Here is a 27,357-nt window from a genome sequence, read left to right as displayed (position 1 = left end):
GCTGTGTTTTTTGCAATTCTCCTCCAATTTCACAGAAATCCACATGCTGTGCAACTATTTATTTAGATGATGAAACACTTTTAGCTAGAGGCTGCTGAAATGTTTTCATCCATTATACATCACACTTAATGCTGGCACATTATTATTTGCTTACTTTTAGATATGTTTCTGCAAAATGATTGTTGTGGCATCCCCCAAATGCTATAGTAATGTGGAATCAATTTTAAGTAGTAAAATATAACAAAATTCATGTTTGTTTTTTCTTGATTGTTGATCTTTTATAGTACTTTTAAATGTGGTAAAGAACTGATTGTCTGTCAGAGGAAAGGATAAATGTAAGATAAACAGCGATTGCGCCTGTACCCAATCTCTTTACTAATGCAAAACACCCATAAAGCATATATTAAATCAATGGGAGTTCAGTGGTGAGCTGGAACTGGTTCCCACCGGTTCGCAAGAACCGGTTGTTAAATTTAGAAGCCGGTGTAGAACCGGCTGTTAAAGAGGCGGCCAGGTGGGCAAACAACTCCGGTCCGTGGCAGGGCCGCCCAGAGGAAGGGGCAAGTGGGGCAATTTGCCCCGGGCCCCACAGGGGCCCCCACGAGAATGTCGGGGGCTCCCCCCCGCCTCCGCCTTCCCCCATCCCGAGGCGCCTCAGCGCGCCGCGTCCAGGAGCGGCCCTGGACAGAGCTAAAGTGGGCTCCAGCGGGGCCTGAGCTCCTCCCGCTCAGAGCCGCATGGTAAGGGGGCGGGGCTGCGAGCTGCGGCTGAGCGGCGGGAGTTCAGGTCCCACTGGAGCCACGCCACTGCAGCCACGCCGCTGCAGCGCTGTCCAGGGTGGCTCCTGGATGTGGCACGCTGAGGCTCCGGGAGAGGGGGGAGGCAGGGGTAAGCGATATGGTAAGGGGGCTGGGGCCAGGGGGGTTAGATAAGGGGCAGGGAGTCCCGGGGACAGTCAGGGGACAGGGAGGGGGCAGAGGTTCGGGGAGGGGCGGTCAGGGGACGGGGAAAGGGGGGTTGGATTGTGGGCATTTCGGGGGTCTGTCAGGACTCAGTGGGGGGTGGATAGGGGTCAGGGCAGACAGGGAGCAGGGGGAGGTTCATGGGGGGTGGGGTCCTGGGGTGGTGGTTGGCGGGGGTCTCGGGGGGGCAGTCAGGTGACAAGCAGCAGCATGGGTCGAGGATTCTGAGGGGGGCAGTTGGGGGCAGGAAGTGGGTGGGGGTCGGATAGGGGGCAGGGCCAGGCTGTTTGGGGAGGCACAGACTTCCCTACCCTAAAGCTCATTCAGCAGTTTGAGGCTTGCAGACAGCTATTTAACACAAAGAGCCAAGCTGTTATCTTTTCCCTTAGGGCTACCATCCCTTTCACTTCTCAAATGCCAAATTATAGTCTACATTTAATTTCAGTGCCATAGGGAGATTCATGTCAGGGCAGGATATGGGTGGGGGTTGGATGGGGGGGGACAGGCTGTTTTGGGAGGCACAGTCTTCCCTACCCGGCCCCCGATACAATTTTGCAACCCCAATGTGCAGGGCCGGCTTTAGGAAGTGCGGGGCCCAATTCAAACAGTTTCGACAGGGCCCTGGCAGGGATTACTAAAACAAAACACGTAATAAAACATGGGGCCTGTACTCACCGGGTGGCGCTACGAGTCTTCGGCGGCACTTCGGCGGTGGGTCCTTCACTCGCTCCGGGTCTTCGGCGGCATTGAAGGACCCACCACCGAAGTACCGCCGAAGACCCGGAGCGAGTGAAGGACCCGCCGCTGAAGACCCGGTAGGAAACCGGTTGTTAAGATTTTGGCAGCTCATCACTGGTTTGGATCACTAAAGATTATATGATTTGGGTCATTGATTGATACTTATGATTTAAAAGAACAACTTTAGGTACAGTCTATACTGCAAGATGCCTGACCACTTGCGTGTGTATGTGTGTATACACACATATGCAAGTAGTCAGGCATCTTGCAGTGTGTGTGTGTCTGTGTAATCAGTGGTCACCAACTGGTCTATCGCAATCGACTGGTCGATCCTGGAGCCTCTGCCAGTCGATCACGATCTCCGGCCACTAAAATCCGGTGGTGCAGCAGCAGGCTGCCTGCCTGCCCTGGCCCCACACCGCTCCCAGAAGCAGCTGGCATGTCTCTGCAGCCCCTGGGGGGCAGGAGGGCGACAGGCAGCCCCGCGCGCTGCTGCTGCCCCCGATCCCCAGCGCCAACTCCGTAGCCCCCATTGGCTGGGAACTGTGGCCAATGGGAGCTGCGGGGGCAGTGCTTGCGGCCCTGGGGCGGGGTGGGGGCAGCGGGTCTCCACCTCCTCCTGCATCCAAACTCCCTCCCAGAGCTTGCACCCCTCACCACCTCCTGCACCCCACCCCACTACCCCAGGCTCAGCCCAGAGCCCCCTCCCACTCTCTGAACCCCTCGGCCCGAGCCCAGAGCCTGCAACGCCCCCTGCCCCAGCCCGGTGAAAGTGAGTGAGGATGGGGGGGAGAAAAGGGGGAATGGAGTGAGCAGGGCAGGGCCTCGGGGATGAGGTGGGGTAGATCCTGGGTTGATCTTAAATTCAAAAAGTGATCTTGTGTGTAAAAAGGTTGGAGACCGCTGATAGGTAGATAGATATAAAATATTAGGGCTGTCATTAATTGCAATTAACTCACACGATTAACTCAAAAAAATTAATCGCAGTTTTAATAGCACTGTTAAACAATAGAATACCAGTTGAAATTTATTTATTTATAGTTGCGCTTTCACAATAAAGAGATTGCACTACAGTACTCGTATGAAGTGAATTGAAAAATACGATTTCTTTATCATTTTTACAGTGCAAATATTGGTAATAAAAATAATATAAAGTGAGCACTGTACACTTTGTATTCTGTGTTGTAATTGAAATCAATATATTTGAAAATGTGAAAAACATCCAAAATATTTATATAAATAGTATTCTATTATTGTTTAACACCACTCGATTAATTGCAATTAATTTTAATTGCCTGACAGCCCTAATTATATATATATATAATTCTCATTCTCATATATATATATATATATATAATATGAATCAGGTCTGCTGAAATTTTTGTTGTTTTAAAAACAAAAAAAACCCTTGCTGATAAAATACCTGCTGATGTTCAGAGTAGCAGGGTGGGGAGAAAAGAGGCAAGTTTACCAGAAAACCTGAATTTCTAATTACCAAAGCTTCTGAGCATGACCACTAGAAACCAATAAATCAGACCTTGCTGGATGTTTAGAACTACTGTACTTTTCTGTTCAAATTAGTGATATAAACCAGCAGCAGGCTTGAGAGAAGTCCTGCCAAATGATTACATAAGAGGGAAAATGCTAAGCAAAACAAAGTGCTGAGAATGAGAGGAAAGAAAATACAGAATATTCACTAATCAGAATAAATACTAATTCTACCGGGTCTCTGGCACTTTTCAGGGCCAATAAGCCCACATTATGGGTTGGTTGCAGGCCCATTTTTGGAACGACACAGGAGACATCGCTGGTGGAAATATGCTGCAGGAGGCACAATGTCTCGTGGAGTACCCTAGCATGCAGGTGAAGAGCAGACACTGCACCATTTCTTTGGACGGTGTAACCTACTCCAGCAGCTCAGCAAGCTGGTGTGCAAAGGAATTGGGATATGTCCATTCCTCTTCCCTGCTTCCTTGGGCTCTGTCTTTGTAAAGCACTTTGAGATCCACAGTACAAAAATGCTGTGTAAGTGCTCGGTATTATTTTATATTATTCTAAATTTAAAACTCTATAATATTTATATTGCACTAATGGCCTCAACCAGGTTGTACTTAGCATTATATATGCATGTAATAAATGACAGTCCTTCCTCCTAGGAGCTTGGAATCTGAAACAGCAGATGTAACAGGTGGATGAAATAAACAAGCAAATATAAGGGAGAGGGCAGGACAGTATAATTAAAATAGGCTATTTTAGCATAGACTAGCTGTGCATACAATTTCATAGACGTAATGCACCAACCATTAGCAATAATCACAACTTGCCACCTGACTACCCATTATCTGATGGTAGTTTTCTATATGCTTCATGGCAGAGGTGAATTTTAAAGAGGGATTTGAAAGAGGATAAGATGGTGTATTGAGTGTAAGGTACTCAACAACAATAATTTACCTACAGTGGCCAATAACATTTGGAGAAAATTATGGAGCACATTTGACTGTAAATAAAACACGGTATTATTAACCAACAGCGTACAACTGTTTAATTTGCCTATTGAAGAACTGGAGTTCTAAAGAGGAACTGGATTAGACTGTGGGCCGGTGGGAGAAACATTTCCAAGAGCTTCTTCCATTGGCGTAGGTACTCCACCTCCACAAGGAGCAGTAGCTATGTCGATGGGCAGGGCCGGCTCCAGGCACCAGCAAAGGAAGCAGGTGCTTGGGGCGGCCAATGGAAAGGGGCGGCACGTCCGGGTCTTCGGCAGCAATTCGGCGGCGGGTCCCTCGCTCCCTCTCAGAGCGAAGGACCCGCCACCGAATTGCCGCCGAAGAATGAAGTGGCACGGTAGGGCTGCCGCCGAAGTGCCGCCGATCGCGGCTTTTTTTTTTCCGCTTCGGGCGGCGAAAAAGCTGGAGCCAGCCCTGTTGGTGGGAGAGCCTTTCCAGCTACATAGCGCTGTCTACACTGGGGGTTAGGTCGATGCAACTACGTCACTCAGGACTGAGTGACGTAGTTATACCGACGTAAGTTTGTAGTGCAGACCAAGCCTAAGTGTCTGGAGGACTGAAAGTGACAGGGAAACAGGAAGAGTTATAAACATGAAAAAGAAACCAATGTTACAGATTGTTTTTCTGTAGTCAAGTTTTCACAGAGTACATCTGTGGACCAGTTGCTGACTGAAAGGAACATAGCTTTTTCAAATGTTACATATGCTTTCCTCACAAGAGAAATAAAAAATGCAATGATTTAAGTAGGATGGTATGACACTTATGTTAATGCACTTACTTATGAATGTTGTACAGCGTCTGTGGAAGTGAAAGAAATATACTGCAGCCTGGAAAGAAACAAGATTCATATATGATGTTTTATGGACATGCTGCATTGATGGCATCAAATCTTTACTGACGTGATAACTGAACTATTCTGCCTTGTTATGAGAGAATTCTCTACTGGGTGTGTAAACTGAGGTCAAAGGCTGATTGCAGCTGTATAATTATCACTATTAGCCCATATATTTTTATTAAGTGATGCTGCTGCAAATGGTTAACCATATAGATTCCTGCATTTTGTAAGACGAGCAGTAGAAGCTTTTAAGAGACATTCTGAGCAGTGTGTTGTAATGGTGTTACTAAAAGATTGCATTACAGTTCAGTAATTATTTGTACTATGGTAGCACCTATTAGCTCCAACTGCAATCAAGTCCCCATTTTGCTAGGTGCTGTACATTCACATAGGAGACAGATCTACCACAAAGAACTTGCAGCTGAAATAGATAATTAACCACAAACACGGAAGTCAAATTATTTATAGAGCAATGTGCTTATTAGGCAAACGGTAGGTTGGCAATTTAATATACAAAGATACTATTTATAATATAACTTTATATTCCATTGTTACAATGATTTATTTTCACTACTGTGAAAATCATTTGACTGATTGTCATTTTGATATTCACTTTAAAAACACAGCGGTGGCTTTTAAAAAAAATATTTTCTTCTTCTTTGAGTCTGAGGTAACTGGCAAAGGAATGGGGATTCCTTTGTATAAACTATGCCAGCAGCTATCTGTGTTTATTTGTATTATCATAGCACCTAGGAGCCCTAGCCATTGATCAGTACCCCACGGTGCTAGGTGTTGTACAAACACAGAACAAAAAGACTGTCCCTGTGCAAAAAGTTTACAACCTAAGTATGAGACAACAGATGGAAACAGACAGATCAGGGTGTACAAGGAAACAGACAATACTGGTCAGCATGATGGGCAGTGGATATATGCGGTACTCCTGTGATCTTCGGTGGCATACCTTTTTTCCTTTGTGTTTGTCTATGTAGTATTTTCCTTTCTGACTACCTATCAAGTGTTTTCCAGCTGGTTTATTTGTTGCTTGAAGTCCCCATAGAATGGCTCTGCCTCAGTTTCATTATTATATGGCTGGATAATTGTCATAATGTCTGTGTTTTAAAATTGTGAAAGACTAATAGTTTGTTACGAGGTAGAATTGCACCCTCTGGTGATGTAAACTTTGAGTTTGTAAGTTTAAACTTCCTAAAATCTTAATTATAAAAAAGTACTCAACTGGTTTCACAATATTAGCATTTTGTAACAATTTTTGTAAAAACAAGGAAATTCAGGATGCAGGATCCTCTATTTGTAGTATATATTGGGGTTAACATAGCACAGCAGGGTTTCTTGTCTCCTCATGAGATTTTGGCTTTCACCAGTCAGTCATTTGTCCCCATTGTAGAACTACCAAAGTCTCTGGCACAATTTGGGATGATTGGCAACTCAATAAAGGAAAACTAGAATAGTAGGGACACTGGAGTCAGGATAAAGTTGTATTAAGGAATACTGCACTAGCTGCATGGAGACTAGTCAATATAGCCTATATGTTCTTTAATAAATACCAAACTTCAACCATCTTCTAAAAGGAGAAAAAAGAAAACAGTTCAGATTGTAATTTTTTGGGGGTGGTGGGTTTTTTGGGGGGTTAGCCCTCATCTGCCTCTCCTTCCCTACCCTTACAAAAAACATCCGTCCTCTCTATCAAACAGCTGGAGGACTTGCACTTTGAAGAAACATCCCAAGTATTTTGTAAATATATTTATATACATTCTCAAGCATTGCGGATAGCTATGTTTTCTATTAAGCATGGAGGGCTGGGTCAATAAAACCTTGAGTTACGTACAGCAGTCCTACCATCTGCACCACATTAGAGCAGACATGAGACAAAACACCAACTCTTGAGGTTAAATCTAAATTTCCTGCTTCAATCCTGAAGTTTGATTTGTTAGAAGAAAAGCAACCAAGAAGAACAGAAATAGAGACCAGTACTAGAAATAGAATTCAAAGACCATTAGTTCCCAGCAATTTGTTATTTTTATGAAGTGTCATTTTAGTTAGAAATAACACACTGACCACAAATGATAATCTTGCTAGCTAAAATTCCATCTCCAAGAGGGGACAGATACACCAGTCACTGCTTTATACTCTTCACCCAAATAAACTTTTACCCAATGTAATCTTTTATGAGGCTGGGGGTTTGAGTGTACTGGGGAGGGGGTAGTTTTTATGAAGTCGCCCAATTTCTTCAGCACATTGCCTCCGCTGTCTTTTTAGCAGAGGAGGCCTGGTTAGGGGTTGTCTTGGAACTCATCAAGACTGTTTTTTAATTAGCGTTAAGAAATCCCTTCTGCCCAGCAACTGAATAGCTGCTTCTGCATCATTCTCAGTCCCTGCTGATTCAGGGAACAGAAGGCCTGGAGTGAGAATCCAACCCAATCACAATCGGTCAGCCACTGAGCCATCCTGACTCCTGTCCAAGTGGTGATTTTTGGGTCTTGATTTTTGAAATTCCCTAAAATCACACATTCAATCAATTACCTGTGGTGATTGAAATCTCAAACTTTGGACATTAGGAGACATTCTCTCAATAGAAATCATTCAGTTTTTAAAAAAAAATCTAACTACAAAAAATCAGAACATGAAGTAATGCAAAATCTGAGTGTGAATAAAAAAAATCCTTACCACTTCTCAACCCACTGTGTTTCTGAGCTCCATCTCAAAACACCACTGTGAGAAATTATCCCTCTTTTATAGTGGGGAAATTGTGTCACAGACAGGTGACACAGAGTAACATAGGGAAATCCAGTGGCAAGATGGGAATAGAATCCCCAAGTACCAATCCTGTGCTTTAGCGACACGATCATCCAACTCTCTTTTAGACACATAAAATAGGCAGTTAAAATGCATTTGTATCAGTAATCATTTTGGTCATGTCAGGAAATACTAAAGGACAAAGGCACATTAGGAACAAAGACACCTTTTGAATTTCCAAAGCTATTTTTGAGATCTAAGTTTTCTGTTATCAAAGAGGCAGCTGCAGTAGCAATTCTGACACCTCAAACTCTTGTTTAGGGCTTTTGAATTCAATCCTTATCCTAACACAACAAAGTGTTAGTTACTTATGTGAATATTTCTACAGCAGATGTTGCCATAGCATATGTACACCTTATGGAAAATTAAAAACAAATATCTGTCATCTTAAAGGATGACTTAATAAAATCACTGACCCATTTTGTGCCGTGTATAAGCCTCTCGCTTTTGTCTAATGGTAATTAAGTCACACTTGTTTAAAGAGCCTTAGGCCATGCCCAGAAGGTCACCAATCTCCTCCAGATTGTGAGAACAGGTTCAGCAATGAGACCTGCCACTCTACACTGTTGCCGTCATTTTTAAGCCACTGTTGTACTTCAAATCAATGTCATTCTATCCGATACATTTTGGTTTCCAAACACTTTCCATCTGAAAAGGGAAACTTCCCCCATTTTGGCAGCGGCGTGGGGGGAAGAGAAGGGAGACAGGGAATAGGGCTGGGCAATCCTTTGCATAATGCAGAAGCTAAGGCTTTGTCTACACTACGCATCTTTTAGTGACACAGCTGTGCCTCTACAGCCATGCCGCTAAAAGGTGCCCAGTGTAGCCGCTGTTTGTTGGCAGGAGAGAGCTCTCCCACTGACAAAAAACTTCCATCCCCAACGAGCAGCTGTAGCTTTGTCGGCGGGAGAGCGCTCCTGCCGACAAAGCGCTGTTCACACGGGCGCTTTTCGTCAACAAAACTTTTGTCTTTCGGAGTGTGTGTGTTTTTTTAACACCTCTGAAGGACAAAACTTTTGTTGTTCAGTTGCCAGTGTAGACAAAGCCTAAGAGTTAATTTTGACTGAACTGAGCCCTTAAATGCTTGGCAGTTTAGTAGCATTTCAACCTGCATCACTAATATTATAGAAACCAATTCTCAGCGGCTCAAATGACAGTGATCCTAAGGTTACATCTATACTGCAGAAAATGAAACAAAACACAGAAGCAAGTCTCAGAGCACAGGTCAACTGACTCAGGCTTGAGGGGCTTGTGCTATTGGGCTAAAAATAGCAGTGTAGATGTTCCCATTTGGGCTGGAGCCTGGACTCTGAAACCCAGCAAGGGAAGAGGTTCTCAGAGTGCAGGCTCCAGCCCGCTTGGGAATGTCTACGCTGCTATTTCCAGCCCGGTAGCATGAGTCCCAGTCAGTTGCCCCAGGCTCTGAGACTCACTGCCACAGGGTTTGTTTGTTTGTTTGCAGTGTAGATGAGCCATAACTGGCCCATCTCATCACCACACTACTGTCCCTTTCAATCCCTCGATTGATAACCCTATATTCAATGACTGCTGAAGAGTCAATTTTAAAAATGATTCATTTACACCTAACACCTGGAAAAATTACTTAGCAATGTTTGGCGTCTCAGAGCCTAGAAAACCCCTCCCCACCCCATATTCCACATTTTAGAGCAGCTAGACTGTTGGGGGAAAAATTCACTGCATTGAATGTTTAATACGCCTTTGTTAAACTTTTAACATTCAGAGGCACTGGTAGCTGGAGAAGTGGCTGTTTATAGAACAGGACTGATTCTCACTGTTATGCATTTCTGGAGAAAGGAACTTTTTTATTTTCATTTAATTTCTAATTCCACTGAGTGGCAGGGCAAACAGATTATTACATAATGAGCTGCTTGCTGACTACACAATCAGGATTTTATTATTTAAAATGTAAAAGTTTGCACCACTTATGAACTGAAAAGCATCAACTGAGAAGAAAATTTTAGAATTTACAAACTTAACATGTCTGAAATATGCAACTTTAAGCAATTTAAGCAAATACATATTCAAGCATACCACTATAGCATGAATTTGCACATACAAGACATCTGATTTTACATGGAGACAGGATAGTTGTGCAAAGCATGCATGCTATCTGCATGCACAAAGACTCTAACATTTGCATGCATGTGTTTTGGATTCACAGTGAGTTTGCACCCATATTTGCCACCTAAGGCATTGTCATGGTGAGGCTACATGCTAACCCATTGTAGAAATCTAGCATAAGATAGCTCCATATAGTAGAGTATACATTGCTATCCCTTTTGAACCAGTCGTTAGCCAATGTTCATGATCTTCTGGGTTGTTTGAGTTAGGAGGAGAAGTTGATGATGGAGACTTGTATTTCTTTGAGGCAAACCTCTTTATTTACAAACAATGTACACAAAATCCTGTTTCCCCGAACACAGTAGGAATCAAACAGGCAGGAATTTCTTTGCTAACAATTCCAAGCCTCTTTTCAGCTAGCACTCTGCCCCAAAAGCTCTCCCTCTTGCATTTCTCTCAGAGCCATGTTACTAGTGTTTCTCTTGCTGGCTGCTTCTCTGGTGTGTCTCCTCATGCACAGCTCTACCAAACATTACCCTGCCCCCTTGTATTTGCCCTACGCCCCCAGAGAAACTCTCTAAACACATATAGCTCGGCTTCTGTCCAGCCGAGCATGTAGCCTGTGTTTTGGGCAGTTGTTCCTATTGTTTCTCCAAAAAGGACCTTACCTGTTTGTTACATTTATCCTGAATGAATTGTGGCTAGCATGCACATCAGCTTCGATAGGGTTTCACCCAGCCTCCATCATAACAATACTTTCATATGTAGTAAGCTGGTGAATATATTAGCTAGCACATGCTAAGAACACACCTTTAAATCCTAATTGAGCCAAAGTCTAAGTAAACTGTACAGGTTTGAAAGTATATCCCTTAACATTACCTAATGACTATTCAGAATGATTGGCTGCTTTGCAATAAAAAGTACAGGAAATCATTATGAAATGAGTTACCAATATGTACGGGAAATTTATATTAGCAGTATATGCAAATAAAAAAGCAATCTCTCTCCTCCCTCAGTTACCATTTGAAATACATTTACTTTGACTATGCAAGAGATCTGAGTTATCACTCCTGAAGCGGACAAAAGTTGGGAGCATTCTAGAGGCAGTGGCAGAGAGAACACATTGCCTCATTCTACAGCAATCCCTCTAGCTGAACCAAGTGGAGAATCAGTGGACTCTGAAAGGAGGTACATCCAGTTCTCTCTGGCCAAAAGAAATCTGAATGTTCGCTATGATGCAGAACGTTTAAGTGGCTTAGACTATGGGGAATGAATGCTCTATACAGACTACACTCAGAAAAGGCCTTTGAAAAATAAGGCAAAGGATTACAATTACAAGTCATTTACTTGTACTTTAAAGTTGATAAAGAGAAAACAATCTTTTCTAAACCAAGGGAAATATAAAACTCTAAATAAAATTGTTTTCCATGGTAGTATGTTATTGCCATTCTCAGTTTTGCAACATTGATATTTAAATAGTCTAGTTTGCTACTGATGTCCTGGATTGTGGACAAATTCTAATGCTAACCTGTGCACCCCTACTGATCAGCACAAGGCCCTGAGAGTTGAGACTGCTTGGTTTAATTCCTGCCTCTGCTTATGACTCTGTGACCTTGAGTAGGACACTAAAGCCAACATTTTCAAACCAAAGTGCCTAAAAATTAGTCTCCTAAATCCTTATTAAACAAAAGTGGCCTGATTTTCAGATGCAAAGCAGTTATAGCGCCTACTGATTTCAGAGCAGAGTCTCTTCTTACTTTCTGTTGTACAGTACCTCGTACAAAAGGACTCTGATATTCACTGGGACCTGCAAGTTGTACCGTTATACAGTCAGTAATACAAAAACAACATAACTGTTAAAGTAGAAAGGCACCAAATTTAAAACTAATGAGCGGAATTATGTTTTACATAATTTGAAACTAATCTGTGGAACTCATTGCCACAAGACAACATTGAGTTCAAGAGTTAAGTAGGATGCACATTTTTTGACAAAAGGATTTTCCTGCTGACAAATGGGGTTTCAATGAAAATGAATTTTTTGCGGGGAAAATGTCATGGTGGGGGGAAGTAAAGACAGGAAATTTCAAAGCAAAATTAACCTTTACACTTTAGTTTCATACCTAATTGCCTTTTCTATTGTCTTTCTGTTTTTAAAAACCAAAAATGTAATGTTTCAATTTACACTTTTTAGATTTTTCAGGTTTAATCATTCTCCTGGGCTGATCCTGTATAATAGCTCCTGTTTGGTAAGGTTTAAATGTCATGCTTTGGGGTCATTCTGATTTATTAATTATTATTGTTTATGTATTTATTATAAAACCAACATACACCAATGGTTGAGAGCATCTCCAAAAATGGAAACTTGTTTTTGCAAAATCAATGTAAATTCCAGTGTAACACACCACAGAAAAAATTAACACAATTATTTTCTACAAACATGAACCCCACTTATAGGAGAGAGTGCATGGCCCAGACCTCAGCCAGCTTTTACTTCTCATTTTTCAGCTGGGGCTTGGTCCCGCATTGTTGAAGCTAATGGATGCTTTGCCATTGACTTCAGTGAGCACAAGATCAGGCAGTTAGGGTGGGTTTCACAACAGGACTTAGGTGTTGCAATGCTGAGCATCATGGCACCTTACTTTTAGACATCTAGGAAATATGGGAACAACACTGCGATCCACAAAGCCAAATTACGCACCTAGGTTCTCTATACAGTGAATGGGGAGGGATAGGCACCTAAGAATGCAATCCACAAAAGCCAGCACACTAGCCGGGGAGCCACCTAAGCTAGTTAATGGGAGATGCTGATGAGAGGGATGTGTCCTAAGCCCTGCCCCTCTCTTGGAGGTGGGCATGTAAGCTCTGGCTGAAGAAAGGCGCCTAGCTTTGCTTAGTGATCCATGAACAGGAACCTACTGCCAAATGGCGCCTAACGCATTTCTTGTGAGAATGAATTTGGCACCTGCCTTGCTCCACACAAAATGGTGGGGGGAGGGTGTGTCCACCTTATAACTTTTAGCCCATTGGTTAGAACACTTCTGGGGATATGAGAGCCAGGTTCAATTCTCCTCTCTCTGCCAGGAGCAAGAGGAGGGAGGATTTGAACAGGGGTTTCCTACGTCCTCCAGAGAGTTCTACTGGCTACTGAGCTATGGGACATTCTGATGAGGGCTCCCTCAGTCTCTCCTATTGAAGCTGTTCCATGGTGGATAAATAAGAGAGTTTGAAGCAGGAGGATTGCCCCTGAGGTGTCTCACCTGCCAGGTGGGAGCCCTAACCATTGGATTACAGACTCATTCACACTCTTCCCCTCTCTAGGCCTATTACTTCCACTGTGGATAAATACTTAAATAGTTATTGGGCCAGAAAGAGGGAGTAAGTGCATGGGAATAACCCTGTAGGCCACTAGTTAGGGCACCCACCTAGGAGGTGGGAGACCCTGGGTCCAGTCCCCTTGCTGCAGTCACTTTTTCATTATTTATCCACAGACAACTGCTTCAGCAGGAGAAACTGAGGGCATCCCCTCATCAGAATATCAATGGTTGGTGAACTCTCCTGAGCAGGGCCGGCACCAGCGAAGGAAGCAGGTGTTTGGGGCAGCCAATGGAAAGGGGCGGCACGTCCGGGTCTTCGGCGGCAATTCGGCGGCGGGTCCCTCTGTCCCTCTCAGAGCGAAGGACCCGCCACCGAATTGCCGCCGAAGAATGAAGCGGCGCGGTAGAGCTGCCGCCGAAGTGCCGCCAATCACAGCTTTAGCTTTTTTTTTTTTTTTTTTTTTTTTCCTCTCGCTTTGCCGCTTGGGGCGGCAAAAAAGCTGGAGCCGGCCCTGCTCCTGAGAGATGGAAGACCCCATTTCTCCCTCCTCTGGCAGAGAGGGGGAAATTGAACCTGGGTCTCCAACAATCCAGGTGAGTGCTCTAGCCCCTGGGCTAAAAGTTATAAGGTAGGCACCTCCCCCTCCAGCTGGATTTAGAATGGGACTTGATCCAAAAGGCAGCCTCTGAGGACTCCTTCCAGATCAGGCCCCACACACAACTTAAGTGGCTGAATAGCTATCCTCCCCTGGTTCTCAAATTGCTTTGGGGCTTAGGTGGGACATAGATGTCCAGATGCCTAAAGGGAATCAGCAGTGCACATGCTCAGAGACAGAAACTTAGATTCTGAGGGAACTTTTACTCTAAAAAACTTAGGCACTGAATGGGTTTAGGTGCCCACAGTGTTCAGTGGGAGTTTTGTGGATCGCAGTAGAGCCAAACAATCTGGGATTAGGTGCCTAAATCAATTTGTGGATCCCATCCTTATTGACCAATCTCAAAGGTCTGAAACATGCAACGATGCTTGGATTATAGAACAGCCTTCCTATTGTGCACTTAGAGCTGCACCGATGAAATACAATGAACCCACTGTAAGTTCTAATGGCACCTCAAGCACAAGAACAATTTTCTAACCTCTGATTTTGATTAATATTGTGGGGTGTGGGGAAAGGAAAGCATTTCTTTCCGTGCAGTCAAAAGTAATTTTTTTGCTTGCAAGTGAGCAAAAAATTTATGGCAGCTTTTTGGATTCATTTAAGGTACCAAATTCACTTGGGAAATAATTGTGTGAAAAGACATGTTTTTCTAAAAATGTTCATATCAATATCTGCCCTATAGTACTATGCATTGTTTATTTGGGGGGTCTGGACCAGTTATGACACACCCTGTCCCAGTGTGACCCTATGGGAGATCCTACTGAGCCAGAGAGTGTTGAGGGGCAATTGTGGTTAATCCTCACAGGGCTTTCAGGGCCTTGCTGAGTTGAGGTAATTAGGTACAGCTGAGTCTACTTAGCATCTGAACTTCTAAAAGGGACTGGGCTTCTCTCATACTACGATAGAAAAGGCGTTTGCTGCCTAGGTATCAGGACAGGGAGCTCTGTAGACAGAAGAGCTGCCCTGTTTATTTTGTTTGGTGTGTATCTGAGAGTTTGTTTTGGGGCTTAAGGATTTGAGCTTCATGATGAAAATGTGGCCAGGGCTCATGAAAGTTTTGTGGGTGTGTTCACGTGGTGGCAGAAGAAATACTGTAAAATACTCTGGAGTGGTTTCTCTGCTTAACCTGGGACTCCAGTGAGATTTCTGTCCAGTGTATCTGACCCTGGACTTCCTAGATGCACTCACAGCATGCAAGGTGATTCACAGGAAAGTAAGGAAGACTGTGTCCTAGCCCTGCAGATCTAACACTCTGTTTTACTGTTGTTTTTGTAAATCTTAGGCACACTCAATCCTGGTAATGAGAGTACATGAGCCTCACTCAGTAAAACTACAACATCTATTGAGAATGTGTTAAGAGTGAAGTTCACCATTAGGTTCTGACTGAGGGACTCCAATTGTTGAAAATCCATTAGCGACATTTGCAAACCCTACTCTTGCTCTTCTAAGTTGATTGTCCAAAAACTTGACAGCCCAGCAGCTGTGCTTCTGTATGGGGGTGGGGGTGGGGTGGGAAGAGAATGAAAATGCATTCAGATACTTTGCCAAATATTGATCAAGCAGATACAGGCTCATTGTTAAAGTGCCAACAGTGATTAATAAAAGCCACCAAATGGTTAAGTGATGCCCCATTACGATTTAATTGGGGGCCTTGGAAACAAACTCATAAAGTGTCAGTGTCCTGTTGTATTACTCTGTTTTTCTATTTATAAGTGCTCATGAAAGGCACTGAATTGCAAGAGAGGTTAGTCTCTCTGTCTGTTCAGCCCTTAATGTGTCTGAGACTCACTATTTTTAGGAATCCTGGCACAGAGCAAAATGGATATGATGCTACGGATCTCAGACTACCATTACAAACTGAACTGAACCTACTCATTGCACATAAGCTGATGAACAGCTATCAAATGATAACCACTTCTGGTCTCTATTACTGAACCCAGATTCAAACTTGTGACACTGATTAAATGCTTTCTAGCCCAACGTCAATTCCAAGGACTCTCTCATCTGCCCTCTCTTGCTTTGTGAATGTAAAGGAAGAGTCCCTAAAAACAAATGTGAAGACCTATTTCAATAAAGTTACAAGGGGCTGTGAAAACAGTAATAACTGAGCCAATTAATATAGTTCGTTTGGGGGTTTTCTCATAGTTAAAAACAGTCATATATATATGCCAGCCATGAAATCTGTCCAACAAAGGGCATTGTAACTCCTCTGTGACAGATGACATTTGAAAGGCCTCTCTGGGTTCTTAGATATGTGTAAACTACCCAAGACAATGATGGAAAGAACATTCAGTTCTCTTGCTTCAAGAATCCATTCACATCACCCTTGCCTGACTAGCACGCAATATATAAACAGAACCTAGTAACTCTTAAGTGATATTATTAAGCTTTGCTTTGAGGTGGTTTTTGGTTGAGTGCGAGTGAAGAGAGGCTGCTTGCTTCTGGGGATTTTAAAGCTGTAACAAGCCTCCCTTCCACAAATCTTCTTAATATGTTGAACAGTGTGAACTAAAGCTTCATCCATGGCTTGTCAAGCCCAAGGAAGGTCATTACTTTTCTCCTTAAACTGTTGTCACGTGCCTTAAAGACAGGCACAAAGGAAGATAGGTGCTTGGTAAAGGAAGACTGCACGCAATGGACTAGTTCAGGATCGCATATCACACCATCACATAGCCAACTTCTGGACAAGCAGGCATCGATCTTCTCAGAGTGCCTATGATGCTCTGACTTGTGCACAAATCATTCGATAGCTCCCTATTTTCCCACTTCCAGCCACCAGATGGCATTTTAAGCGCATTCCCACATAAAATGAGTTGACAAATTCATGGGATATTACTGTGGCATGTTCTATTTCGCACTTTTTTTCTCCAAAGAGCTCAAAATGCAGGGCCGGCTTTAGCAAATGCAGGGCCTGATTTGTGGGGCTTGTACTCAGGAGCGGCGCCAGGGGTTTTGCCGCCCTGGGCGGCAGTGCTCCTCTTCTGAGCATTCGGCGGCGGGGGTCCTTCCGCTCCGCGTCTTTGGGGCACTTCGGCAGCGGGTCCCGGAGCGAGTGAAGGACCCGCCGCCGAATTTCCGCCAAAGACCCAGAGCGGAAGGACCCCCCACCGCCAAATTTCCTCCGAGGACGGCAAAATGCCGCCCCCCAAATCCTGCCGCCCTAGGTTGCACTCACCGGGCGGCGCTCCGAGTCTTCGGTGGCACTTCGGATTGCCGCGCTCTGGTCCAGGGAGCAGGGCCGCACGCTTAGAACTGTCTGCTCGCTCTCTGGCCAGGGGAAGGGGGCAGTGGGGCTTGTCGCGCTCTGGACGGGGGAGTGGGGCCACGGGACTTACAGCACTCAAGCCGGCGCTCCGGCCGGGGCAGCAGGGCCGTGGGACTTGCCGCGCTCCGCTGGGGAAGCGGGCCGCGGGGTTGCTGGGCTCTGGTCGGGGTAGCGGGGCAGCGGGGATTGCCGCGCTCCGGCCAGGATAGTGGGGCCGCGGGACTTGCCGCACTCCGGCGGGAGGAGCGGGGCCACGGGCTTGCAGCGCTCCGCCCGGCGCTCTGGCCGGGGGAGCGGGGCCATGGGCTTGCCATGCTCTGGCTGGACGCGAGGCCCTCTTAGGCGTGGGGCCCTCTTAGGTGCAGAGCCCGATTCGGGGAAATCGGCCTAAAGCCGGCCCTGTCAAAATGGGCATATTGTGGACCTGAAATACAAAGGATTATACAATTCTGGCTGCCGTCATAAGATTTTACATTGAAGATAAAGCAAGAGAGGAAACAAAAACGCATCCTTGTACACATTCCTTCTAAAAATTATGCCTATGAACAGGGTCTCTCGAATAGCTCTACTTCTTTATAATCTGTGAATTCCTGGAAGGTACAATTGAAGCTGAAGATAGTAGCTTTTAATGGTTTGTAAGTGGGGGTGGGAGAGGGAGAGTGTGTGTGAATTTAATAGGCACAATTAAATTATCTCCTCAAACACATTTGTACAGCTTCTAGGGAAGTCAATGGGTGATAAAAACACATACCCAAGAGCTTAATTTGGCTCAAAGAGTGCAAATGTTTCCTAAGAATTATTTCCATACTGGATGTATTAGACCAACTTCTCCTTTTCCTGTCTTTTCTCTTCATAATTAAATTCATTACAAATAAAATCTAATACATCAGGATATTCAAAATTTGCATGTTAATTTCTTAGCATTCCAGCTAAATCCTGGAAGATATTTCAGTTACATTCCTGATTTCATGTTATTGAAAACTCATTATTTTAATCTGTTAAAAGATAAAACTACTCCTGTTCTCTTTCCAATATAATGCTGTATGTTTCCTGGCTTAGGAAGTTTTCAGTGCTTATATCAGAATCTAGAAAGAAAAGTGATTCCATCAGATAGGAAGTAATGCTAAACATTAGTTAGTAGGAGGAAACACAACACTTTAGCATTTCTGTTGTACAAATACTTTAAAAACTGAATAGCCTGCTAGTCAGGTTTACAGTTTTGTCTCCTAACATTATTTAAACAGTAAAAGCCTTCATTCTTTCCACCACAACACTTTGTACCAATAGTATCTAAGGCCCAAATTCTCAAAGCTAGTTAGGATTTGAACGTCAGGTGAAATCGATAGAAGTTGGAAGATTAAATACCTTTGAGGATCTTGTCCTAAGAACCTATTGTATTATGGATTAAAAGGATCAAACTCATACTAATAAACACACATACACACAAATTCCATGTCTCTCTCCTCCCCCACAACCTGAATAATGAAAGCAATCTTACTTGTGTGACATTAACTACACTTGAATCTTTGGAAACCTGTCAACCAAGCAGCAAAAAGAATTAGACCCCCTGATTGAACTCAGGTTCTTCTGTTTGTCAGTTGTGAGTTAGTGAGCATCAGAAAGTATGAACATGAGGAGGAAACATTTCTCCAATATTTTCCATTTCTCTGTGGGAGATTCTCTAAATCACTACAATATTGACCTTATTAAATCACTCTGTAAACACATCTCTTTCAGTGGCAGATAACAAATATTGTAGGAAGAAAAAAATAATTATAAAGAAAAAGAAGCAAATAGGCTATGAAAAACCATTTAGATTTTCACAGCTCTGGAGACTTACCTATCAGCAAGATTACTAATATATCTGTAATGTAATAACCAAATAGGAAAGGTTTGTGCCAAACTTCTACCCCAACAGCAGCAGTCACCAGATACATTGCTATTAATGTCTATAGAAAAAGGATAAAGCTGTTTTAATCTTCCACTTATAAAGGCAAATTTAAATGCATAAAATTTCACTCACTCTAGTCTAGCATAAATTCCAGGGTACAAATATGCTGGTTTCCACCTCTTCCCTCCCTACACAATAGGGACTAATCCTGCAACCCAACACAATACTTGGAGGTAGAGGAGCAAAGTTCCAATACAGCCAACAAAATGACTTTAAGAATAAGCTGTACAAGATGCAAGCTGCAATCCTGGTAATCTTCTCAGTGTGATAGTACTAGTCCAGAAACTTCAACTCCCCAATCTCTTCATAAAGCCAAGTCTCACAGGTGTCGATGGACCTGTTTATATCTAGATTCAGATTTTTCAAATCTGGTTATGTAATTATTTTCTGTCTGTTTAATCCAGGGGTGGACAAACTTTTTGGCCTGAGGACCACAGCTGGGTATGGAAATTGTATGGTGGGCCATGAATGCTCACGAAATTGGGGGTTGCGGTGCGGGAGGGGGTGAGGGCTCCAGCTGGGGGTGCGGGCTCTGGGATGGGACCAGAAATGAGGAGTTCAGGGTGCGAGAGGGGGCTCCGGGTTAGGGCAGGGGCTAGGATGCGGGAGAGGGCTGCAGGCTGGGGGTGGAGAAGAGGGGTTTGGAGTATGGGAGGGGGCTCCGGGCTGGTTCCCAGCCAATGGGAGCTGCAGAGCCAGTGCTTGGGGCGGGGGCAGCATGTGGAGCCCCCTGGCTGCCCCTACGCATATGAGCCAGAGGGGGGACATGCTGCTGCTTCCAGGAGCTGCGCAGAGCGGAGCAAGCCCCCAACCCCGCTCCCCGGCGGAAGCTCGAGGGCCGGATTAAAAGGTCTGACCGGCTGGATGCAGTCCGCGGGCCATAGTTTGCCCACCCCTGGTTTAATCCAACCCATTTTTTCCCCTAAACAAAATAAAGTAAAGTACTTCGAGGGGAAAAAATAGTTGACATTAATTTCTTATTAAAGCAGAATGGAAAAAAATGAAAAAATCAAACATCTTTTTTGTAAATATTCTTAGTTTGGCTAAGAGACGCTAACACTATTTATTATAGATAGGGCTCTACTACCAAATTCACGGTCCATTTTAGTCAATGTCACGGTCATAGGATTTAAAAAATAGTAACTTTCATGATTTCAGCTATTTAAACCTGAAGTTTCACGGTGCTGTAATTGTAGGGGTCCTGACCCAAAAAGAAATTGTGGGGGGTTTGCAAAATTATTGTAGGGGGATTGCAGTACTGCTGCCCTTACTTCTGTGTTGCTGCTGGCAGCGGCTCTGCCTTCAGACCTGGGCAGCTGGAGAGCAGCAGCTGCTGGTTGGGATCCCAGCTCTGGAGGCGGAGCCGCCGCCAGCAGCAGCGTAGAAGTAAGGGTGACATGGTATGGTATTGCCACCCTTACTTCTGTGATGCTGTCTGTAGAACTGGGCCCTCAGTCAGCAGCCGCCACTTTCTGGCTGCCCAACTCTGAAGGCAGCAACACAGAAGTAAGGGTGGCATGGTATGGTATTGCCACCCTTACTTCACTGCTGCTGGCGAGGCACTGCCTTCAGAGCTGAGCGCCTGGCCACCAGCCGCCACTCTCCAGCCACCCAGCTCTGATGGCAATGCAGAAGTAAGGCTGGCAATACCGCAACCCCTCTAAAATAACCTTGCGACCACCCCCTGCAATTCACTTTTGGGTCAGGACCCCAATTTGAGAAACTCTGGTCTTCCCTGTAAAATCTGTATAGTCTAGGGTAAAAGCACATAAAAGACCAGATTTCACAGGGAGAGACCAGATTTCACAGTCCATGATGCATTTTTTATGGCCGTGAATTTGGTAGGGCCCTAATTATAAGATAGACAAGGAAGCAAGCAGGCAACTTTATTAACAATAAAAGGAGTAACCACTTAATTCATTAGGCACTGCACTGAAAACTTTACCCTATGTGGGTTAGGTTACTCTAGTTATAACAGTGATGTACGTGTAATTTGGATATTCTAACTAAAGTTAATTAATTAATCTCCCTCTCCCACCCCCACTTACAAACGTTCTTGTTGCTTTAGCTCTATTTTATTGCACATTGTAGTCATTGTATCATAATAATCTTCACATCACCGCTGATTAGCATTTGAAGGCCCAAAGCTGACTAGTGTTTCCTGTCATTTTAAGGGCATACGGTGGACATATAGTATTGAATGTAGACGAATAAAAGAGCCTCCAGTCAGGATACTGTAGGCAGGACTGGTAGTGCCGCCTATTATTAAGGTTGCCTAACACTTCCCATTATAAGACTCTGTTCTCAGTTGCCAACCTTTAACAATTCAGGCTGAAATTTTACATGCTGGGTGTCTGCCTCAGGCTGAATTATTCTGGAAAATTTCAACCAAAACAATGTAGTTGTGTCTAAGAATGAGGCTAGGGGAAAATACCTTAATGTGCTCATGTAACATTCTGGTGATGTTTTCTTTAAAAAGCTCTAGCACCTCCATGCTTTGCAGCAGGGACTTGAATTTTTTACAGTAAGGTGGCATTTGTGCCAGGGATGTGCCTTTTACCATTTCGGTGTAAATCTGCCCAAATTTGGCAGGCTGCCACATTGAAGGCTATTGAGGAGCCAGGGAGGGAGGCAGGCCGGAAACCAGGAAGGTTTCTGTTGGAAACCTGCCAGGCGTCTGTCAGAAATTTGTTGAAATCGAGACGTTCCTCCAGAATGTTTCAATTTTGAAGCATCAGCATTTTCCAACAGAAAACTGTTCCATCAGAAAAATTTCTTACCAACTCCATTGCCCATGCACCATTCCCAGAAAGCAACCCAGGATGCTCTAGCAAGGACTACAGGGCAAAGCTGGACTTTCCTTGAAATAGATACTTTCAGCTGCTCTGTACCAGGATGGGGCCGGGCACAGGAATAAAAAGCCTGTCTCTCCTGTGCTCTCAATGACCCCTCTGTTGGCATGCAGGCATGGAGGAGGAAGTTGTTGGAGCTGATTGCAGAGTGGGCAAAAAACGGACTGGGGAGAAGGAAAGAAGTAAATTGGAACGAGGAGTCTGGTTAAACTGAGACTGGCGGGGTGGGGCAGGGGAAGAAACCAGTGACTGTTACTGGAGACTGGAAGCTGGGAGGTAGGGGAGGCTGTACTAGGTAGGACAAGGAGATTGGGACTGGGATTTGGGGTGGGGGAGACTGGGACCATGAACCAGTGTGAGAAATGGGAGGAGGGAGTTAGGGGCCTGTTAGATTGGGGGGGGGGGGGACACTGACATCAGATGAGGTGATTTTTTTTCAAGTTGGGAGATTAATCAAATCCTAATCTATTTCACAAATGATTTTTTTGTTTTTGACAAATCAGCATTTTTCAACAGAAAACATGGCTAGTCAAAAAATTCCCAACCAGCTCTACTCACAGGGTCAAGTGCATTGCTTGTTATTTTACAGATGCTGTAGACGATGCACAAGAGTGTTTTTCAAACTTCTGGAGTGGCAGATTTTTAAATATTGGGGAAAAAAATAGGTGAGATCCTGGATCCATTTAAATGAATCGCAAAAAAATCATTGTTTTCAGTGGGGCAGGATTTCACTCCAGAAGCCTATCACATTATAAAATTTGAAAAGTTAAATCAAAAGCAGAGCTTAGAAACCTTACGCATGTCCATTTATCTTGAAAATAGAACTGTGCAAAAGTAAAACAAATTAAAAAAAAAATATGGATTTGAGTTCACTATATTCTTGCAAAATTGGATTTTTTTGACAAATTTGTGCAAAATATTTTGCACAATCCTAATATTTGTGAACATTTAAAAAGTTGCTTTTGGTAAAAATAAATAAATAAAAATTGTATGGTAATATTCCCAAACGCTACATTATCAACTGAATTAAAAAGAGGGCTGAGAGACAGGAGTTCTACTTCTACATCCGGCAATGACTGGCCTTAATAATACTTTGCACATATATAGTACTTTACAGTATTATCTCCTTTTATGCAGATGGAGAAACTGAGAAGGCCATGTTAAATGACATGCCTAAGTTCACATAGCAAGTCAGTGTCAGAACCATGAATACAACCCAGGTCTTCTCCCACTAATCCACTAGAATCCAGTGCCTTACCATCAAATCATTTAGTCTCTGAGTTTCATTTGTAAAAGACAACAACAACAATACCTAACACAGACAAAAATCGGAAAATATGTTGTGTTTAAGATGTCCATACCCACAAGTATGTACCATTGATTCCAATTTTGAAGATTTGAAAACTTAGGATATGAAAGGTTATTTGCTTCTGGGCTCTGTGGTATAGTAGAGTAGGCACCAGGCTTGGAGTCAGGATATGTCAGGTCTAATCCTAGTCTAAATACTGACTTGCTATATAATCATGGTTATGGCAATTACAGTAATTTAATCTCAGTTTTTCCAGCTATAAAATGGGGGTAATTATACTTAATATTTGTAAAATTCTGTATAAGTGCAACCTCTTATTAATGCTGGTAAGTGGCAAAGGTGGAATAAAAACTCCTGGCTTGTAATTTATCACTATGTGATTTTTTGAGAGGCACTGCCTCTTCCAGGTTTCTGAAGCTTCACAAAAGGGAATTTTGTGACTGAAGTTTTTTGAATGCTGATATATGCAATGTTTTGGCCTCATTTCTCCATGTATATATTTCACATACAAGCACACATGTAAGACTGGGTCTGCTATACCCACAAAAAACTGGCAAAAAGTTTCTCATAATTTTCCCCTAGTTCTGGTTAAATTTAGAGTTATGTGAAACTCCTGACCATTCCTTTAAAGTCTCTACAATGCACCAAAAATCACAGCATTCATTTTATTGCAAAAAGTTGTCAAAATTAAAGTTTTATACTTTCAGTTTCACTGGGATAACAGAATAGCATTAAATAAATTTGTATTATAAACATTACAATTAATTTTATGCTCACGCTTAATACATGAACCTCTAGAGAATATGAACAAATAAAAAATCATTTACAAAGGAAGATTAGTTTTCTGCTCCCAAAATAAACGTTACATAAATGTCACTCTAGAAAATAAAGTAATCAGCCGAGCAATCTTCTGGGTCCGGTTTGAATAGGTGCCAAACTTAGCCTGATGTGAATTTTTTCAGACTTTTTTTTATTTTATTTTAACATGATGACATTATGTGCAATAAGTTGATACATATAGAAACAGGTAGAGAATTGGTGACAGGCAGTTAAGTAATATGTAAAAAAAATTAATTCTCAAAGAAGCTTGCTATGCATTTCGATTTGAGCAGATATTCAGTAATAGGGAAAACAAACAAAAAAGGAGTTTCACAGAAAAACCACTTAATTATAATTCTAGTGACGGGCTCCTTGATTAACGAATCTAACACAGAGTGAGAGTCAGTGCAGCAGAATTCCACTGATTCTAATGGGCCTTCCACACCTATGTCCCGATCCTGCAAAGACTTACACATGTGCTTAACCTTATGCATTGGGAGTCACCCTGTTAACTTTGATAGATCTACTCATGGTATGTAATGTGCCTAAGGCTTGTCTAGATGGAGAGTTGGTGCACAAAAAGCTGGAGTGTAAATTTCTCATTGGGAGTCGATGAAATCATGTTTGTCCCGGAGGATAGAAGCGACTTTGTCTGTATGAAGTAAAAGCTGGTCTCCATACTGGAAGGAAAGGTTAAAGAACTAGAGAGACCATGTATTGACCTTGCGTTGCACCAGAGAAAATGAAGACTTTTTGGATAGAAGTCAGGATTTGTTACTTCAGGCACAGCCTGCTGAAGAATCAGAGAGGGCATTGCAGGGGGGGACTGAAGAACAAGGAAGAAAGTTGGCAGTATGTGTCCTCTAGAAGAATAAGGAGGAGAACCAATATACCCCCAACACAGATAGAAGTAAGCAACTGCTTTCAGGCTCTCTGCACAGGTACTACTGCTAAGAATGCCTTGGAAGTGTCATCTGAGGAGAGCGTGTCAACCAGAAGGCATGGAATGCATTGTCCTAGAGATGGGGGTTCCACGACCCCCACTCCCAAGAGGAGGAGAAGGATAGTGGTGGTCGGGACTCCCTCCTAAGGGGGAGAGTCATCCATCTGCTGTCCAGACTGGGAATTCTGAGAAGTGTGCTGCTTGCCTGGAGCTAGAATTCAGGATGTGACTGAGACTCATCAATTCCTCGGACCACTACCCCTTCCTACTTATCCATCTGGACACCAATGATACTGCCAAGAATGACCTTGAGCAGATCACTGCAGACTACATGGTTCTGGGAAGAAAGATAAAAGAGTTTGGGGTGCAAGTGGTGTCTCATCCATCCTCCTTGTTGAAGGAGAAGATCTGGGCAAGGACCGTTAAATCATGGAAGTAAAGGTGTGGCTACGCAGGTGGTATTGGCGAGAGAGCTTGGCTGCTTAAACAAGGAGTTCATGTTCCAGGAAAGGGGATTACTGTGCTGGCATGGGCTCCATCTATCAAATACTGGGAAGAGCATCTTTGGACACGGTCTGACTAACCTGATAAGGAGAGTTTAAACTAGGTCCTATGAGGTATGGTGACAAATATTAAGCTACTCTGATGCAGAGGGAAGATAAGAAGAGCTACCTAAAAACCAAAAGGGATACATACAGGAAATGAAAGGAGGGGCACGTCAGCAAGGAAGAATACATGGGAATAGCGTGAGCATATAGGGACAAACTCAGGAAAGCCAAGGCAAAGAATGAGTTACAGCTGGCAAGAAATGTTAAAGATAACAAGAAGGGGTTTTTCAAAGATGTCAGACCAAATAGAAAGATCAAGGATAATGTGGGTCCACTGCTCAATGGAGAAGGTGAGCCGGTAACCAAAGATGATAGGAAGGCACAGCTGCACAATGCCTACTTTGCATCAGTCTTCACACAAAAAATAACATGACCAGACGACTAGCGAAGTTACCATAGACAATAAAGAGGAAGGGATGCAGATCGGGATAAGTAAAGAACACATCAGCAATCTTCTGATTAATCTGAATGAATTCAAGTCAGCAGGGCCTGATGCGATTCCCCCAGGGTGCAGAAGGAATTAGCTGAAGAACTCTCGGAGCCACTGGCAATAATATTTGCAAACTCATGGATGACAGGAAAGGTCCTAGAAGACTGGAGAAGGGCTAACATCTTTTAAAAGGGGGGAAAGGAGTAGCTGGGGAATTATAGACCTATCAGCCTGACTGATGCCTGGGAAGCTACTAACTAGAGCAATGTATAAAACATTCAGTTTGTGAATACCTGGAGGATGAAGGGGGTAAATCACCAGCAGACAGCATGGATTTACTAAGAACAAATCATGCCAAACCAGCTTGATTTCCTTCTTTGACAGGGTATCTGGTTTGATGGATAGGGGGAATGTGGTGGACATAATATACCTGGACTTCAGCAAGACTTTTGACACAGTCCCATATGCATTCTGATAACTAAGCTGGAGAAATGTGGGCTTTGTGGAACTACCATTAAGTGGATACATAATTGGTTAAACAACCACAAAGAGTGACCATTAATGGAATTATGTCAGATTGGTGGGAACTCTCAAGTGGGGTTCCACAGAGATCTGTTATGGGTTCAGTGTTTTTTAACATCTTTATTAATGGCTTGAATGTAGGAATAGAGAGCATACTGATCAAATTTGCAGATGATACAAAGCTAGGTGGGGTTGTCAACACTTTGGAGGATAGAGCTAAAATTCAGAGGGATCTTGTTAAATAGGAGAACTAGGCTATAGACAAGAAAATGAAATTCAACAAAGACAAATATAAAGTGTTATACTTAGGGAAGAAAAACGAAATGTGCAAATACAGAATGGGCGATAACTGACTTGGCAGCAGCACTGCTGAAAAGGATCTGGGAGTTGTGGTGAATCACAACCTCAACATGAGTAAGCAATGTGATGCTGTTGCAAAAAAAGCAAATGCAATTTTAGGTTGCCTTAACAGAGGCACGGCATGCAAGTCATGGGAGGTGATAGTACCGCTCTATTCAGCACTGGTTAGGCCTCAGCTGGAGTACTGTGTCTAATTTTGGTCACCAATGTATAGAAAGGATGTGGAGAAACTGGAAAGGATCCAGAGGTGAGCAACAAAGATGATCAAAGGGATGGAATGCAAGCTATACAGGCAAAGGCTGAAGGAACGGGGTATGCATCCTAGAATACTCAAGGAGCTAATAGAGGAGGTATCTGAGCCTCTAGCTATTATCTTTGGAAAATCATGGGAGA

At 43.4% G+C, this 27,357-nt stretch overlaps 1 protein-coding gene across 1 annotated transcript in view; it reads right to left on the bottom strand.

Moving 5' to 3' along the window:
* The window catches only part of LOC135874437 (ethanolaminephosphotransferase 1-like), a 77,549-nt gene that overhangs the window by 7,287 nt on the left and 42,905 nt on the right, over positions 1-27,357 (bottom strand). The window contains exons 6-7 of the mRNA XM_065399255.1: positions 19,011-19,119; positions 4,986-5,034 (exon numbers count right to left, since the gene is read on the bottom strand). Of these exons, the coding sequence (XP_065255327.1) occupies positions 4,986-5,034; positions 19,011-19,119 (158 nt within the window). The remainder of the gene's footprint in view (positions 1-4,985; positions 5,035-19,010; positions 19,120-27,357) is intronic.

Source organism: Emys orbicularis, chromosome 2 (genome assembly GCF_028017835.1).
Source record: "Emys orbicularis isolate rEmyOrb1 chromosome 2, rEmyOrb1.hap1, whole genome shotgun sequence".
Lineage (NCBI taxonomy): Eukaryota > Metazoa > Chordata > Testudines > Emydidae > Emys > Emys orbicularis.
This window is presented reverse-complemented; position numbering and strand designations above follow the sequence as displayed.